General features: G+C 38.0%; 1 protein-coding gene across 2 annotated transcripts in view; it reads left to right on the forward strand.

Moving 5' to 3' along the window:
- The window catches only part of SEPTIN7 (septin 7), a 63,536-nt gene that overhangs the window by 28,465 nt on the left and 15,976 nt on the right, over positions 1-19,095 (forward strand). For both annotated transcript variants that reach the window (XM_082290151.1, XM_082290152.1), the window contains exons 3-6: positions 7,793-7,899; positions 13,711-13,811; positions 14,431-14,565; positions 17,516-17,633. In XM_082290151.1, the coding sequence (XP_082146277.1) occupies positions 7,793-7,899; positions 13,711-13,811; positions 14,431-14,565; positions 17,516-17,633 (461 nt within the window). The remainder of the gene's footprint in view (positions 1-7,792; positions 7,900-13,710; positions 13,812-14,430; positions 14,566-17,515; positions 17,634-19,095) is intronic.

Raw genomic sequence — 19,095 nt, forward strand, 5'->3', positions numbered from 1 at the left:
CAATCAATTATATTTATCCCTGTATTTCCCTCCAGAGAGTAAGCCCAGCTCTGCAGCTTTCTCTGGATGCATAATTCTTTCAGATCCAGCAGTGGTGGTCTCACATGTTTGCTTTCTTAGCCTTAAACAGAGCATTGTGCTTTAGCATTTTTCACAACGGTTTCTGTTCCTCTTGCTTTGATTTTTGAAGCAATATGGTTTTTTTCTTCTCTTCTGAAGGCTCTTTATTTTGGCTTTGTCAAAGCCTGTGAAAATTTGAGGTATATCCTGGTTATGAGGTTTAACTGTAGACGATTTGTCATGGAACTCTGCAGCTTCTGTCATTTCCAGTTGAATTCTTTAACCCAGTTACTTCACAGCTTGTGCATTCAGATTTTCCATGTAGGTCAGTTTTGTCAACTTCTTGTTGCTTGTAATGTCTCTCTCTAAAGCTGCATTGCAGTATGACTACAGCTTAATCAGACATAGGAGTTTTATTTCATCTAACACAGAAAACAAAGCAAGGTAAGCTTTGGTGAGCCTGGACTGCAGCTGCTAACTGTGGGCTTGTAATTCCATGCAAGCTTGGATACTGAAGCTCAGATTGTTGCCTTTCAGCTGTTCTTGGTACTACATATGAGCAGCCCGATGCCATGGAGTGTTTTTTTCATCTGCTGTAGTGTTGAAGAACTAAAAGTGAAGAGAAACTTGTGGCTTTGATTCCTTGGTTTTACTGGACTACAAGCCTTTGCTCAAAATGCTGAAAGATTGCTTCCTGTGCCTTATGTTAAATTAGGTAATGTCCTATTTTCAATGGCTACTTTGCAGACACGCTGTTTATCAGGAGCAAAGCCTGTATATGCAGTTAGAGGAAATACGACTTTCTTCAGGAAGTGCCACAAATTCTTTGACTTGTGAATTGTTGGTGATTCTTTTGTGACAGAGAAGAGGTCTAGTTTTAAATGCAGATTTTTTACATTTATTCTTGTTTCCAGAAAGAGAGGAGAGTATTTGACTTAGCTGATCTGATGTCATCTTCCCCTCATTTTCCTGTCCTGAAGCCCTATGTGCCCTAGTTTGCTGGATCGCTTCTTGCCTCACATGCTGCATTGTGAATTCTAGTGCAAGAGTTGGGCTGGGAGTAGGGGACCATTGCTTTTGGCAGTAGCCAAAATTTCACCTGTGAAGTTAAACCATTGTTTCATGACTGTTTTAATCTGTCACTTGTAGAAAGCTAGACCTGCTTCTTCTTTGAGAGGAAACAATAGTACTTGAAAAATGGTATGTAGAATCTGTTGCAATATTCTTCTGAAGTATTTCCCATCCCTGCTAATGGCTTTTCTGAATTATTTAAATGTCATCTATGACAAGAATGATATGCCAAGAGTCTGCCTTCAGTTATTGCACTTCAAGTTCTGCTCTAAGAAAATTGATTAAATTGTCTTACTGTATCCTGAATGCTGAATTTTTATTGCTGTTGATGCAGTTGCTGATAGGCAGAAATGAATTTATTGCTGCTAGACTTCCTCGTTCCTCTGTTTTGCTAGGAGCATCTTTGTGGCTCTAGCATATGTTGCTTCCATAATTTATGCTTCACATTCAAGTTGTGAAATGGTGGAGCTTTGGCTTTCTTCCCCTTATAAATGTCTATAAAAGACAAAGTTGATCATTTGCAAGATTTCACATGACACCATCCTACATGGAGTAGTAGATATATGGCAGCAGCATGGTCCTGCTCCCATCCTCCTCCTGACGGTTTTCATCTGGATGTTCTTACATGTTTATTGAATGTTGGTTTGTATTTTGTAGAGCACTGAAGGCAGGAACTAGCTTTTACGAAAGCTTCTAAAATCAGACTTGAAATTAAAAGCATCTTGCAGGCTCCGTTTTTGTGGTTGTCTATAATGACATGGCAGAGTACCATTCCCCCTCGGCAAGAGGGTGGTTCCATCATGTCATTCAGCATAGTTCAGGCTCTTTGATTATTCATGTAACTTCCCTTCTGTATAAAAGCAAAAACCTGCGTGTTACAGTGTCGTCAAAGCTATTTCACATTTGCATAAAGCTGCAGGTGCTGTCGTGCACATAAACTGTGAATTGTACAAGGATGAAAGAAGATGAAATGCATTATTTTTCATGCCTTCTGACAAGCTTTTTACCCTTCTTTGAGTCACCAGCATCAAACTAATGGGATACTATTTTAAGCAAAAACTGTCACAATAATAAGAATTTATAAAATGGAAAAATTCCATGAAAAAACTTGCTCACCAGCTGAAAATAAAATATGCTTTGATGTAAACATTCTGTGTAAGTAGGCTGTGGAGAAGTACAACATTTTTCTATTGAATTTGATCCCTTTGTAACTCCTTGTGGCTATCAAATGTGCTATCAAATGCACTTCATCACAGAAGTAAGTATTTTTGGATATCTTTATTGTGAAGAAACAGTGAAGCAACTGCAGCTTATGCTTGACTGTATCAAGGAACTCTAAATACACGTTTTTATTTAGAATACAGCGGAAGCTTCCAAAAACCCTGTGCAATTTGTAGAAACCTGGTTGCCTTGGGGCTTTATTGGTGGTTTATCTTGAATAATCTACAAGTCCCACAGGGATGAGTTACCTTCTCTCAGCCATCAGAGTTAGCAGTTAGTGCATGTTTTGAATCTGCAGTTCCTGCTGTGTCCAGTTAATAGAGACAGTGACAGAGACTGGGTCATCTCCTTGGTGATGATACATGAAGCAAATAACTTTGAGCAATTTAATTGAAGTCTTGGTTTATGGTGCTGCAAAGCATTTTTCTTGCTGGTGGGTGGTTCCTTGGCAGTCTTGTAGTCCCACCTGGAGTTTAGGAAAGCAGCTTGAAATTCTTAAGTACACATAGCACTTGTGGTCATGTTCCCAGTGGTGCAGCTGACTGTCACAGAGTGTAAGCATGAAATACTGTTTCACTGGTAGATAGCCAAGTAATGATACTGAAGAGTAGAAAACTTCTGGTGATTTCTGCAAGAGTAACTTGTGATGAAGAGGTAGGAAATAAAACATGCAGAAAGCACGCTGAATATGTTCAAGATTGGTTGCTTACCTTGATCGCTTGATATGTTTAATGAGCTCTCACATGAGGTCATAAACCTAAGAATGCAAGTCATGCTTTTAAGTTCAGGGCTTGGATTTTAGAAAACAAGATCCTGAAAATATAGAAGAAAACTGATCCTGGATTTTCAGAATGATATGGTATCTAGAAGAGGTAGTGTGATGCATTATTGAGAGGGGCAATTTATGAATGAGAAAACAGCAGTCTCCACCAGAAGTTACAGATAAAGCTGGAAGAAGGCTGGGTTGGGCTGGTCTTCTTGCCCATTTTTGTCATAGATTTTTGAGTATGAATGGCAGAGGCTGAAAAGTTGGGGGAGGTTGGAAATACGCCACATTCTCAATGTGCCACAGCAATGTATGGTGAAAAAAGCATCATTAAGGGTAACAATTCACTTCCATCATCACAGGGAGGAGATGCTGGCGGTTTGAGGTTTTTTGTGGTAATAAAGTCATAGCAAGAACTGATGGAAACAAGTTAGATGTGAATAGATTTTCAAGCTGATTATCACGGATTAGGATTTCTGGTTCATTTACAGGGAGGGATTTAGAAATGAAGGTGAAAGATTTATGTAGCTCCGTTGAGCTAGTTACTTATTTTTTTACCTGAGCACTGCTTTCCCCCGTTCACATGGATTGCACACCATTGTTCAAGTTTTTTAGTTGTTCATTCCCTTTACTTACTTGCTTTAGTATTGTTCTGGAGACTATTTACTTGGTTTGCAAACTATTCCAGTAGTTGCCAGTGGTCTCCTCTGACCCCCAGAGATATGTTTGAGATGCATATGCTTGAGATATAAAAGAGGAAACTGAATGTGTTGGTTTTATTTTTTTCTTGGTCTCCCTTCTCATGTTACAGCTAGTCTTACATGTGTAGAAAAAAGGGAAGTACTTGATCAGTGTTTTGTTCACAGAAGAAAAAATTTTGCTATCCAAGGTTAATTTTAAATGATGTGCTATGGGCCATCTTTATAAAGATGCTAATGGTCAGAAGGTAATTGTTAACCTAAGTGTATAAGAAGAGTTCCACTCTTTGTACAGCCATTTAGAAATTCATGGACTTGAGAAGAGTTGGAACTTTTACTAGTCCTGTAAGGGCTCACAAAAGCTCTTCATTCACAAGACTGACAGAAGTATGTTAGTAAAAGCACATGCATTTCTACCCGGAGTGGCCAGCTCCATGTGTTTGGTTGTGACTATAAAAACAGCTTGATAAAATGCTAACATTTTGAAACACTAAGTTGCTGATAAACAAGAGACACAAAATAATGAAGAAAAAAAAAGAACAATATTCAGAAGAACTTGAAGCCTATGTGAAATACTTAGTGGGGGAGAGAGGGCAAGGTAAAAGCAGGACCTGGATACCAGAAATAATTAACCTTTTGAATTCAGGATTACCCTGCAGAATGTTTTCCTTCTTTTCTTCTTTTTAAAGTAAATTTCTAAAAATCGCTCACTCTAAGTTGGGCTCCTAGGTCTAACGACATCATAATTCATTAAGTGATTAGAAGTTATTACTGTTGAAAAGGTTCTATTACATTGCACCCTTTGGCCAGTTCATGTAATGGTCAAAGGGAAAAATCTCATCAGAAGTGCTTACTGAAAGCGGGAAGATACATTTTATTTGGGATGTATCTTTTTGTTTCTGCAAAGGCAAATGAAACTCACTTGTTTTCCCTTCTCCCTTGCGGTTTTGTTAGTAGTATTCATAGCCTGTTGCATCCTTGGAAGCTGATTTCCCAGCCTTTCCAGTAGGCAATCCTTTCAGGTGAATGTGGGTTGAGCAAGGTTTGAGCATGGGAAAGACAGAGGGTTTTGTTTGGGTGTGGACTTAAGGGGGCTTTGTGTGATTTTGTTTGTTTGTTTTGGGGATTTGGGGGGGGGGGGGGTTGAATTTTTTTTTTTTTTCCACTTTTTACAATCTTTTTCGTGAAGATCAGATTATTTAAATGTGTCCAGAAAGGCTACTAGAACTGTTCAATTACAGTTGATTTCTCTAATCTTGCTTTCTCTGTAGTCAGCAGAGAAATTCTTGTTTTATTACAGTGGAAGCAGCATAATTCCCCATAGTACAATATTAAATGTTACAGTTAGGGGTTTTGCCTACAGTTTCAGTGCAATTGTTTTATTTGATATTTTAGCCTTTTACTACCATTGTAGATGTTGACCCTTGCATCGTCTAAGGCACAACTGCATCCAGGATTGGTGCACTGAGGCAAGCTCTTACATGTAGTACCTCAATTACTGGTAGCAGTTAAGCAGTTTAAACTGTTATAATCTGCACTGGCTGATTACAGTTAGCATGGTGGGTAAGGATATCTAGAAAGCTGGGCACCTTTGGGAACAAGATCGTGCATAAATATCCTTAGCATACTTTCTTTTCACTGATTTCAGCTCAAAATTGTCGTCATAACTTTGCAGCTGTAAGGGGGGCAAAGGGTGAGGAGGGGAACAAACCTCAGATTTCCCAGGGTGTAATGCTTCAGCAGTTCAGGGTCTGCTTGGTACGGAGTGCCAGAACTGCCCAAGCTATCTAGGGCAAACTGCTGGTTTTCCATCACATTCTTTTGAAGCTGAAAACCTTACTTCCATATGTTGAATTTTAATGACAACTTGACAGGCACTCATTTTCAAGAGAAATGGTTGTTCTCAGTGTTTTTCACCTTAAATTCTTTAGCATATTAAGACCAGCAGTAACCCTAACAGAAGGGAGAAGAAGGGGCAACCCTTTTTGTATAATGAAGTAGAATCTGATGTTAAATTCTTTCTTCAATACTGTAATAGGGTGACTTTTGCAAGATTCAAGTTAAAAAGCAGAGGTCACTGAAAGGATATGAATTGTACATTTAAAAATCAGAGCCACCCTCTTGAGGGCTTCAGTAGGGTGGACAAAAACCTTCAATTTAAATGGAATGGTATGCATTTCTTGAGCAGGGCTGTGAGATGGAGACAGTTAAGCTTTAACCAGGGTGCATCTATGAGATTGGAAAGTTGTGCATTTCAGGAGCTTCTTTGTGTTGCAGGATTGGTAGGGAGGCCCCTCGGCTGCAGCTGACCCTGCCCTTAAAGTCTTGCAAATGCAGAGTAGAAAACTTGGGTCCTTTATAACCAGACTAGGAGGCACTGTGTTTACTGCGTAGTTCCTAAGTTCCTCATGAATCTAACCACGGAAAAAGGCAAAATCTGCAGGATACTGGTGAAATCTTGTCAGCAAGCATGTCCCTGCTGTCTTGCATAAACCTGTCCTGGTGGGGTTATCTGCTATCTTGAGACCGTAACTTGAGTATCTCCCTTTTCCTTGGCTGCCGCAGCCCATCAGCCTGGCTGTGGCCAGCCGCTGCTCCCAGCCCGGCTTAGCTCATCTGTCCGAGAGGGTGGGGTTTGAAGAACAAGCTCTACTGAGAGCGCAGACAGCCGGCGGGAGCTCTGGTTGCAGTGTTTCATCAGCTGCTAATCCGTTTACCTTGTAGCTAATGAGATTGCTCTGCTTGGTGCTGCAGACACTCTGTGCTACACCACTGTAATCGAGATGGCTGGTGTGTGTGAGCCAGCTCCTGTAGGAAACCCAGATACCTATTGCAGAGGAGACAATTAGTAACTACTTTCTGTTCTGTAACTCTTGCGTTAACCCAGGACATTTATCTCAAGACAGGCTTGGAAATTTTCTGAGTTCAGTCTCTAAATCAACACAATATTTGTTGGGGTTAGAGTGATTAGTACTTTAGTTAAATTTTTCCTTTCAAGTATGGGTGCAGTGCAGTTCATTCTCCTCTTTCAGTGAAAGTATATAGTTTGCCCTCAAATTTGTTAGCTTGAAAGCAAATTTCTCTGTGTCTGTTTCTGTTTAGGTAAGTGTATTAACAGACTGCATATGAAATTTGAACAGAAAGAAAGCATCATTTTTTTATACCTTTATCCTTAGTTCTCATGCCAGCGTGAATTGTTGTGTTGAAGTAGTTTCTTTACAATAAAAAATTAAACAAATTACTTTTCTTTTAAAATACTCTAAGTAGTTGATCTGAAATTCTTGCCCTTGTCTCTGTAGAGCTGTAAATGGAAGGTAATATTTGCTGTGGCGTGTTTAACTGTATTTGCTTGGATTGTCATGGCAGTAGTGTCTCCAGATTCTTCAGCAAGGCTGACTTATTGTTGCTCATGCACAAATTACCAAAAAAGCCCAAATAAAATCCAGCCCCCTTCTGTGCCCCAACAACAAAATTCCCAGGCAAACCACATAGTTTGAAACTTCATTTTATCTCTTGTGGCTTTAATAGTTATAGCAGACTAATTTCAGTCTTTCTCCCTCCCCCCACTCCCACCCCTGCTTCTTTTTTCCCCTTCCTGATAATAAAGACACTCAAATATTTGAAATAAAGGAGACAACATAATCTGCTTTGGCACTATGATTAGTTTTACCAGGAAGATAGCTAGTGTATAAAATTTAATGTAATATCATCTTCGTGTGTTGTAATGGGAACAATGGACAAATGTGCTGAATGCACTCAGTATGATCAGAAAAATAAATGTTTATAGAATCCAGCAGTGACAGTGGGATTTGAAAGGTTTTCCTTGAAATTTGAAAAGATGATAGATTCTCAAACTCTTAGAGTGCAGTCCATGTTTTCAGGTACTATGTTTCAGGAGTGTTTGAAATGTAGATCTAAATGTTTATATTTTACATGATACTCCTGGTTTTACTGAAACTGTTCTGTTTTCTTCTAGGTGAATCTGGACTGGGAAAATCAACATTAATCAACTCATTATTCTTAACAGAATTGTATTCCCCAGAGTATCCAGGTCCTTCACACAGAATTAAAAAGACTGTACAGGTATGTCTGGGGTAAAAAAGGTACAGCCTGAACATTGTAACTTGCAATTTAGTAATGTAAGGTGATACACAGTTATTACATAAGCACCTGAGTTCCAGGATGCATTCAGTCATGATGTGAACCACTAAGAAATACTCTTGTGTGTCTTTCAGTCTATCTTTGCTATACAAAACTTCCAGGTTCTCAAACCTGTAGCCTGTAGAAATGTGGGAACCCTGAAGCGTTTTGTGTTTTGCCTGTAGATTAGAAAACACATGTGCGTGCAGAAATTTTTGAAAATGTAGTGTTTATTATCAATTAAAATAGTGAGTAAATCTGTAGAAATACATAGATGTGCAGTAAAACCTGTGTGACTGTTGAAGGCAGGCTTTAAGAGGCCAAATATTAAATGATTTCACAGAAGTGCGGGGACCTGGGGTATAAAAGTATCTGTGAGTCTTCTGCAGACTGTACTGTTTGTGGTACCTTGTTTACCTGTTACAAGTTGTTATTCTGAAACATCAGGGACTAGGATGAACCTGTCTGACTTTAAGCACTAGACTTACATGGGCAAAGATGATGTTCCTGCAAGTGCATGATGCAACTGGAATATTTGGTCGAAGACTGGAAGACTGAAGTTGATGCATTTGTTTTGTGTAATAACTTGCTACTGATCAATTATATTTTCTCTCAAAAAAAGGAGCATGTTTCCTGTGTTACAAAAGGATTATTAGAAATAACAATTACCTAATGCTAAGAAATAATAATGTTATGGGTAGTTTAGGAAATCATTGTGTTCGTGGGGTGTTTTCTGCCTCCACAGCTGACCAGCTGAATAAGGTTGCATGAACTCTGCTTATCTGGTTTGATTTGCCCTTGTTTAAGACTTTGGTGAAGATACGTTATGATAATCTAACTTCGTACAGGTGAGGACCAAGGGTGCTCACCATTGCTGCTGTTGTCCAACAGAGTTCCTCCAGCTGCCAAATTCAGCTGTGGCTGAAGTGACTGGGCAATTGCAGAGTTGTCATAAAGTGATTAAGCCCTGTGTTGAGTTAGGAGGGTGTGCACGGTGCTAAACAGAAGTTGTAAAACAAGTGCTTTTTTACTCATTGAAATTAAGTGATTCAGCTTCAATGCCGTGAACCACTGACCTTACTGCTTTGTGGGACCTCTTTTTTTTTGTTCAGGATTTTAGGTAAGACATTTTCTAATCCAATGTCAGAACACTGAATAATTACTGCAAGGTAATTATTACAAGGAAGAAGTTAGTTATGCCTGTATTGAGAAGTTTGAATGGCGATGCTTGTCAGTGAAAACTTGAATGCTATGACAAAATGAAGTCATTGCGGAATACAGATTTTTTAATTTGGAGGAAAGCTTTTGAACGTCCTGAGTTTGATTACCAATACATTAATACTTTCTAAGCTTTGATCATTTCTGTTAGGGTATCTTATAAGTTTAATGTAGAACCATAGTGACTGACAAAATGGACTTGAAAGCTTGTTAGCAGGGGCATCAGACCATTATTTGTATTAGAAAGGTTGACTGAGATGTTAAGTGGAAAAGAGGTCTTCAAAGAGTTAAACTCTCATATAATATGCTTATTACTGAACTAATCAGTGACTGTTCAAAAACCAAATAGAAGGGTGACTTTTTTTATAGGAAGAGAGATGTAGCGTGATTTCATTACTGATGATTACACACTGGTTTAGCAGAAGTTAAACCAATTCAGGTTATGTTAATAGAATTTTAGTTTAAATAATTGTGGGATGGATTCCCTGTCATTGGAAGATTTTTGGTTTTTTCAGTTGGGAAAAATCTTTGGAAGAATTTGTACACAAGCTAACAAGAAGAAAACCCAGACCAAGACATCTTTCAAAGATAACTCGCTCCCACCCTAGTTAAAGGTGCATCAGTATAAGAAAAAATAATATGAAACTGTGTGGAATTTCTGGAATTTGAGTTAAGTACTTTCATCTGTTAGGTGACAAGATTAGATGACCCCGTTCATTCTGACCATCAGGGGTGGTTTGATTTGTAGTGATTTACTGGTTGAAGAAAAAGATCTTCTTTTTTCAGAAAGCCTCACTTAATGATTTTTTTTTTTTTTTTACTTTGTAAAGCTGGAAAGGAAGGGGGGGGAAAGGCTTGAACAGAGCTCAGGCTGATAAGCCATTGCATTTTTTTCCTACTTCCACTGTGTGGGCTAAAGCTTGAGGCCAAGAGCTTGCCAAAACTATATTCAATAGTAAATTGGGTTCTGACACGACTTGGAAAATAATATGGTGGGAATGAAGTAGATTTAAAGACCATCTTCCCCTCTAGAAACTACTGTTTACTTTATCTAATAAGTACTTTTTTTGTTTACTTGCAATGCAACTTTGCTTTCAGTTCCTTGGGATGAATGAAAACTCAGTGTAGTGTTTTAAGAAAGAAACTGGGAAGTATCTTATTTCAGTGTGAGGATAAAATTGTTTCCCCTACAAGCTTGAAAATCTGTATGTGCTAGCAGCTATGTGTATGATCTGGAGGTGTTTCCTGTCAAATATTGAAGAATAAGCAATGGGAGCTGCTGTTTGGATCTACTGGATTTGTACTCTGCCAGTGAAAACCTTTTTAAGTTGAGGGTTTTGTAGGGTAGGGATGAGAGGAAACCACCTCATTTGAGCATCCTCAAATCTTGGTTGTAATAATCACCTGTTCTTGTATGGTGGGAACAACTTACTGATCAGGAGTTGTCTAAGAGGCTCTCACATAGATGAGCACAAACTGTGGTTTGGCTTGAAAACCATTGCAGTTTGGAGTTGTTTTGTGAGGCAGGTCCTTTGTAATAGTCCCATAAAAAATGCAGAAAAACAGTTAAGAGTAAGTGATTTGATGTCAGATGAATTCAAAGGAAACATATTCAGAAATGAGGGGCTATTAAAGGTGTTTACTCTGATCATTATCTGACTGCCTTGAATGCAGGATGTTAAAGGAGTGTTTCATCCAATAAAAAGCTGTAACAAGCACCGAGTCATGAACGCTGTGTAGTAACTGCCAAGGAGACCCGTGTGACCCAGCTGATTGTAGTGCATGGGAAAATGGCTGTTTGGAGGAGACTTTTCTTAAAAAGTCTTAAATTCCAAGACTTGAACTAATGTTTTCCATGAATCCCTTGGGAATACTTGTAAATCAGATGATAGGATGCAGTTGGATGTTTAACTATGAATGACACTAGTTTACAGTGATTTTTTGGATCTTTTCCAGATGTTGCTGCTTTCTGTGCCTTTGACCATGTATGGACACATCCATTTAGGTTAGAAAAATGCAGTTTTGCAGAGGCGTTGTGGCAGGGTCTTCATCTACTGTTTCCTGCCAGTAGAATCTACTGCTTACAAGATATAGTGGATGTGGTCTGATTGTCCGCAGCAGAGATTCAGTTGCTGCAGACCATTTGTCAGAAGGTGACTTCACAAATTCAGCCACACTTAGATTTTACAAGCATATGGAATCAGGGGAAATGTTTGGCGTGACATTTCTGAGGCTCTCCTGACCTTTCTTTTTTCCTTTGTTATAAATGTATGTTCAAGATAATGTTTTGTTAATTGCTTCTTTTGTAAAAGCATTCCACTGTGAGCCCATAATAATTTAATGGTTCTTGCTGGGAATTTTTGTGCTGGAAAATGAAGCTGATACCTTGTAGCTCTTGGCAAGAGTACATCTCTTAGCATTATCTTCTCTAGTATTTTGCAAGTGTTGTGGGTTTCTTATACTTGCAGAGAGCTTGGTAATAGGAGGGCTGTGTGGTTACTATATGCAAGATAGCCAAAAGAATGCAAGGAATCAGAAGTTAATCTCTTGTGTGTTAAAGCTTGTGAGTAGTAAACTCTTGGCTGAGTTGGCTGTGGCTGGGGATTACTGTCTTGAGTTCTGGTATCAATTGTGTACAATAAAATTTCTTTATAGAACTCTTGAGGATGGGGGGAAGTACGCTCACCATAATTAAAATGTAAGTTTCTAAAGCAGTGCATATACTCCTAGGCTCTCATGGCTTTCAGCTGCACACTTTTGGAGGGATGAGAGTTGTATAGATTGTGAAAGAGTAACTTGGTGGTGTCTTAGGCTGGTGTGTGTATGGTTTTGTTTGGTTGATTTTAATTCCTGGTTGTTTACACCTTCCTAACCTTGCAGTCAGGCCTGTTCATGTTGGAGTTTGAATTGGGTGGTCTTAAAGTCCAGCCCAACCTGGATACTTCTGTGACTAGCTCCCTGGTAGCTGTTAACTCTTTGAGAGCTATCAGCGAAAGGGATTGATCTGACTTGGGTAGGATCCCTACTGATGAGTAGATAAAAACAGCATCCTGCATACTCAGAGGTTAAATATGAAGCTTTCTTTGTAGGTAGTTACTGTTTTCTGTGTTTCTGTATATTTTCTTCTGAATTGTAATCAGTGTTTTGCTTGTGCAAGAGGTATTTAGTTCGACTTTCTGCAGTGTTAATTTATCTTGTGGATTTACATTGCATCACATAAGCAGTGATTGCAGAGCGTTTGCAACAATGTTCAGGTGTGGCTGTGAGAGTCTGTTTCATTTATATAACAATTAGGGATGTGCAAGAGCTTAAGAAGCATTAATATGATATTTCTCAAATCTTGAACTAGTCAAGAGACCATCCAGAAAGGGCTTATTATAAATAGAACTTTCTTTTCTTTCCCCAGTTAGCGTTTGAGTGGCTTAATGAATGTTAAGCCATGAGCAACAAGGTGGCATCACCTTGAGTCTGCCAGCTCTCGCGTGGTTCACATGCAAAAATGGCTTGCATGGTTGGTTTCTTGAATCCATGTCTGGAAAACAGTGTCACTAGTGATTTAAGAGGAATTGTTTTAATATCAGGGAGAAAAAAAGATGATTAAATGTCTGAGCAATTGGAAAGAAGCCAGCTTGAGTTTGTCATTTCGTACTGCTGTGCATCTTACTGATAGGACAGTGGTGTACAGCACTTTCTCATGCAGATGGACCTGACGTTGGCAATATCAATAATTACTGAGATATAAGTAGGAAGAAGGGGGTAGCAGTCCATGTGCTGTTTGGCCTCGATCTTCTCTGTCATGACATGCTTAATCTGTTTGATGACATGTTCCCTGCAAGCTGCTTGAGCTATGCTGCAGATCGCTGGTCATAACTGGAGGCATGAATTCCCACACCCAAATGTTGCATCATTCCTTGTGCTGATGCATTTGCCTTCTGAGACGGGTTTCCATCAGTGACCTGAGTGAACAGGAACCCAATCCATTACATCCAGTCACATGAGGTCTAGCTCAGCAGATTGCAGCCAGATTGTATTACTTTCCAATATAATTCTGTCTGTAACAGGAAACCCTCACTTTGTGATTCCATTCCCAACCATTGTGGAGAATAAATGTATTCTTAAAAATACAGTAACAGGACTAGAAATGTTTAAGGTGCTTGGGGGGAGGATGAGTTTTGAAAAGTGTCATTTTCTTTGAACTGACCGAAGTTTGCAACTTCATCAAGTTTAATGCCTGGTTAAGGTTTTTCCTGTTTAATCAGGAATTAAAATATTAAGCTATCCCATATACTTAAAGGGGTTTTTTATCACTGACTTTATTTAAATAATGATCTTTTTCTTTTAAAAAATTATTAATTATTGTAAAATAATTGAGGTTTTATGAGCAAAACACAGACACAGCGTACCTCTGAAGCAGAAAAGTCAGCAATTCTTTGTTAGACTTCTTACTCATTGAATGCTTTTCCCAGTGTTTAAGATAGGTGACTAAATTGCTAAGAATTTTATCTTACCTTATTCACCTTACCTTATTTCATTTAGGTTGAGCAGTCAAAAGTTTTAATCAAAGAGGGTGGTGTTCAGTTACTACTTACAATAGTTGACACACCAGGATTTGGAGATGCTGTGGATAATAGTAATTGGTAAGACATTCTTTGTATGTTCTCCCATGACAATTCTGCATTGCATTTGGTGCATGTGTGTGAGAGATAATACTTTGTGACATATTTTAAAATGCAGGCTTCAGTATTCAGTTAAAATATTAACACTCTTAAACTTTTCCTTTAGCTGAAAACTTCTAACTACTGTAATTCCAAGTACCTTTATAACTTGGTTGAAATGCTGCCATCTTTTCCCCTTAAACTGAATGGTGCATTTGGCTCTTTATGCTCTTTATGCAGTGTGCTGAACCATCTTCCATGCTGTCACAAGATGTGTTCAGTGAAGCATATTCCTTTGGCTACTGTTCTTAAGTATTCTGGTTTATGCTTTTACGATGACGGTGATTGTGTTTGAAAGGTTTTTTCAGTGGACTCACACATTGTATCTTCGGAACTATGTAACTCAATTTTAAGTTGAGGAGCCAGTCTCTTGAATTGCAGTGTAGAAGAATCTTAATTTTAAAAAGCAAATGAAAAGTGAAACAAAAAAAAAAATCAACCCAAGCTGTGGGGAAATGGTGACCATCTATTTCTCAGCAAAACCAGATTTCTTTACGTAAATAATGTAACTTACAGGTTTTTATTCATATAATCTCTACAGCTGGCAGCCAGTTATCGACTACATTGACAGTAAGTTTGAGGACTACCTGAATGCAGAATCTCGAGTGAACAGACGCCAGATGCCAGATAATAGAGTGCAGTGTTGTTTATACTTCATTGCTCCTTCAGGACATGGGTTTGTATTAATGTATTTTATGTTTTCATTCTGTCTCCTATCTCATATAAGTATCCAAATTTGGCAATCTGAGTTCCAGATAGGATTTTCTTAATGGCCTGCAAGATCATGCCTCATTTCAAAGAGGAGTTTACTTTGGCTTGTTGAACATTAGCAAGCCAAACACCAGAAAATAAGATTGCACATTAATTGCATAACAAGAAAAACAGAATTCTAGCAATGAAAAATACAAAGACATTGACAAGTGCCAGGTCTGTGGATATCTATGTCTTTAGACCACATTAGAAGGAGAAACTGGTTCACATGTCAAGCAACAAGATTTTTCGTTTCCACTCTTCCTCACTCCCTTTAATGCTAAATTATAGATGGGAAGTTTCATGCACCCCTGTAAGCATGCTTTAGTTCACTTGGTGTGTAGTATTTTGTCCAGTGGCAATTCCAGTGTAGACATTGCAGATTTTTTTTCAGTTATTATGTTATCTTCCACCTCTGCTTGGTGTTTAACTTGATCAGACTTCTATCTAGTGGTAGACAGGGAGAACTGCATTTCCAGGGTTTGTTAGGTACAGATTGACTGTCTGAAACTGGTTGCTTAACATTTTATTATGGTATCATGATGAAATTTGTCAGAGACTCTTGAGTTATACCTTCAAAACCAGAAGTAGACGAAGATAAGTGTAAGTCTATTCTATTGTGTAGGTCAGAAGTAGTAAAACTTGTTGAAGGGAGTGATGAAGGAATTTAAAGAGTATTCCTCAGGCAGTAAAAAATGCCAGCTATTACACTTAGCTTCTGTAGCTAGCATTGGAATGGTTCTAATAATTTTGAACTGTACAGATACTTCCAAATATGGAAAGAAATGTCAGAGGGTGGAGTTTCTTATGTAGACTTGCCTTTATTAAGTATTTTCTTGTTGTTTAACAGCCATGTTTGTAATGCCAGTTTTGCTGAACATTCATGTCAGTTTTAAATGTAAATACTGAATTCTTGGCATGTTGTTTTACTAGTATGCAAAATCCAAAATGTAATTTAAATAAAGGGAGGATGATTCCTTGTGTTAGCCAGTTGATTCTGAGCTAATTTTCAGATTCTTCAAAAAACATGTCTCGTCTCCACACACTTATGTGTTAGAACTTCCTAAATCAGTGGGAGGTACAAATTGTTCCTAAGGAAAGAGAAAGGTAGTGTTTCTGATAGACTAACATTTGGTCACTAAATCTGTGAGGCTAAAAGCTGTAGAAGTATATTCCTTGTTACAGGTATTTCATGTTATTTTTAGGGGAGAAAAAGGTGTAAAATTTTGCTAGGTTTGCATACTGTTTTTCAATTACTGTAATAAATGCTTAGAATTGTCATCTAAGTAAGGAAGTTAATGAAGAAAATTGGTGCTGCTTTTAGCAATTCATTTCCTCTTTTAAGATGCTGCCCTCTCTGAAAGGACAGAGCTCACTTCCTACCTGGTTTTTGTGGTGATGCAGTCTTTGCTCCTGTTTCCTATGCAGACAGCAGCACATCTAACCCACCAAGTAGTGTCCTCTTCACTCTTAATGCATGATTATATTTACGTTGAATTAAAAGCATTTATAGGTGAACTTACTTCTACTTGTCCTTTTACATTTGTAAAAGCCTTCTTTAGAAATATAGAAATTAAAAATCAACAGTTTAAGTCCTTCCATTTAATGCAGCCCACTGTTTTTAGCTAGTATTCCCATAAACACCTGAACTGATTGAATTGGTTTCTGTGGGAGCAGGGGGAGAGGGCGGAGGGGCAGGAGGAGCCTTCCAGGTAAGTGAATGGGGCATTGATGGAATTCACCATCTTTCTGCAGTTCTGGGATCTTTACGTAAAGCTTTCCTGCCTCAGTCTCCACTGTAAACTCCCAGGTCCTTACGTGTTCACTGTTGTTTTGATCAACTCTGCTTTGGCAGCTGCCCAAACCCAGTGTTGCTGCCCTAGATAGCTTTATGAAGCAAGTAGAGGGAAAGCATATTAAGGTGAATGGATAACCAAAAAAGTGCTTATAATATGGATGTGCTTTAATGTTAGATATTTAATGGAAACATGTTGAGAACTGGTGAAATTCAGTGACAAGTAGAAAATGTTAAAATTAAGTTACTAAATGTTAAAATATCTTCTTCATTCTTTTATGTATGGTTTTCAGAAATTTCGTTACCAAATGAATCTGGTTTTAATGTTCCTAATACTAATTTCTTTTATATGAAGAATAATCTTGTTAAATCTTTTAAGTGAATCCTTTAAGCCTGACTAAGCTTGCTATAATTCTGAAGTAGTAATGTATCGAAACTTCTCTAGTTTTACCTCGTAAAACAGGAAATACCAACCACTTTGATCCATATAGATGGTGAATATACTACCACCGAGCCATCCAATACCTGTATGGTGGTTTGGTTTTTGTCACTGTCATCTACTTTCATAACTGTTTTTTGTTTTATATAGCAGTTTAGAGATGAGATATTTCTAATTCATTTGTACATAGGTCACAGAGGTTACTGTCTTCAGCGATCTTAAGGTCTTAAAAAAAAAAGCTTCCTAGCCCACTCTCAAGAAGAAGCATACTAAGACATGGCTTTCAGAACCTGCAGCTGTGTGTGAACAGAGCATAATTCAGAACTGTGAACTCTTATCAGTCAGGCTTTAAGTGGGATTATCTTCCAGCTAATAACACAAACTTTACTACCTTCGTAAGAGAGTTCTTATCACTTGCTTAAATGAGAGTAATTTCAGCTAGCAGAAGTCTCATGACTGCTAGTAATATTAATATTATACAATCTAGGGGATTTCCTGTAATAATTGCAGGTAGCCTTTTCATTTTCAGTCATCTGTCACTCATAAATCAGTGTCTTAAGAGTAGTTGTCAGGACAAATCTCATCATCTGTACAATCTTGTTTAATTAATATAAATTGCAAAGCTCTAATGCTGTATTTCAGACTTAAGCCTTTGGATATAGAGTTTATGAAGCGCCTGCATGAAAAAGTGAATATCATTCCACTTATTGCCAAAGCAGACACACTTACACCTGAGGAATGCCAACAATTTAAAAAACAGGTGAGTTGAAAAATTAATATTGACAACATAGGATAATTTAGTAAGCTGATATCTATGGAAATGGTGAGATTTGACTTGCATGCAAAGTTTAAACCCTGAAGCAATAACTTGAGACAGCAAAGCTAAGTAATTTATATCTCTAGATTTAATTATAATTCTTGGTGAAATAATCTTGTTTCTGTCCTCAGGGGAAGAGGTTTCAAGTATAGTGTGTTTCTTGGCAAGCGAAATAATTCACTGCTGAGATAAAAATCAGTAAGGGAGGAAAAAAGCTTTCAAGATTTAGGTGCCTAACAGAAGTGTGTTTAAAAAAAAAGAAGGTATTCAGCAGTATCACAGTACTACTGATTGCACTGTGGTGTTCACTTCCACATTGATGCAGTGCATTTATTAAAGATACGTCAGGTACTAGATGAGAATCAGTAAACCTGTTCACTCTTGGGTGTGGTGATGCATTTTAAAGATGGTGAGATAATTATAACATTGATACAACTGATACAATGTCTTTGTACTTGTAGAATATATTTGCTGTGAGTGTCTACAAGTGGTTTATGTTTTATTTTCAGCTACTTAATCAGAGTAGAATAGTTAAGTTTTGTAGTATTGTATGAAGAGGACAAGGAGGACATAAAGTTTGTTTTACTGAACTCTGTCAAGTCCTAGTTTAGAAGAACACAGAGTTCTGAAAAGAAGGTGGCATTTAGAGATGTTGTGTGTAAAACTCTTGATTTAATTACGTTAGATTAAAAATTAGATTACAAAATGGAAGTAAAAAATAGTAGAACGCTGAATATTTCTAAACGTATAAGCAGCTTTATCAATGAGTGGATGTTAAATAGGGGAGACTTTCCCAAACCAAACTTTGAAAATAAGTCCTTGCATGATTTGGAAACTTAAGTTCTCTTAAGACTGCAAGCCCATGAGCCAGAAATATTCCCCAGGGCTCTGCAGTGCAGCTGTCAGCTAAATGGTCTAATATTTTTCCATTCTAAAATTCTGCAAAACTAATCAGCTTGTTTTTAAAAATACCCTTCAGACAAATAGAGCATCAAAACAGTAGTCATTTTTTTGATGATGCTCTCAGTTATTCTTAAATTTCCATTAGTGCTTGCAAGTGTTTTTCAACACTACTAACTGCTAGTTAGTCTATCAGTCACAAGCTCTATTAAAATAGGCAGGTGATCCTGCTTCAAGCACCTGATGGTCAGGTGTGCTAGAAACAGAAAAGAATAGGAGTGACAGCAGTAGCCATTGTGGGACCTCAAAGGGATAAAGTGTGCCTGTGACTATCCATTCAAATATTTGGGTTTTTTAAGGGACTCAATTGTGAGACTAGTCTGACAATTTGTGTTGTATTAGGTTCTGCACCTAATTCTATGCAGGTAGAATTCCCGTTAGGGTAAACCTCTTACTTGTCCCGTTGTAGAAAACCAGTATTAATTTTTGCTGTCTTGTACTGGTG

This window comes from Coloeus monedula (genome assembly GCF_965178545.1).
Source record: "Coloeus monedula genome assembly, chromosome: 1".
In the NCBI taxonomy this organism is placed as follows: Eukaryota; Metazoa; Chordata; class Aves; order Passeriformes; family Corvidae; genus Coloeus; species Coloeus monedula.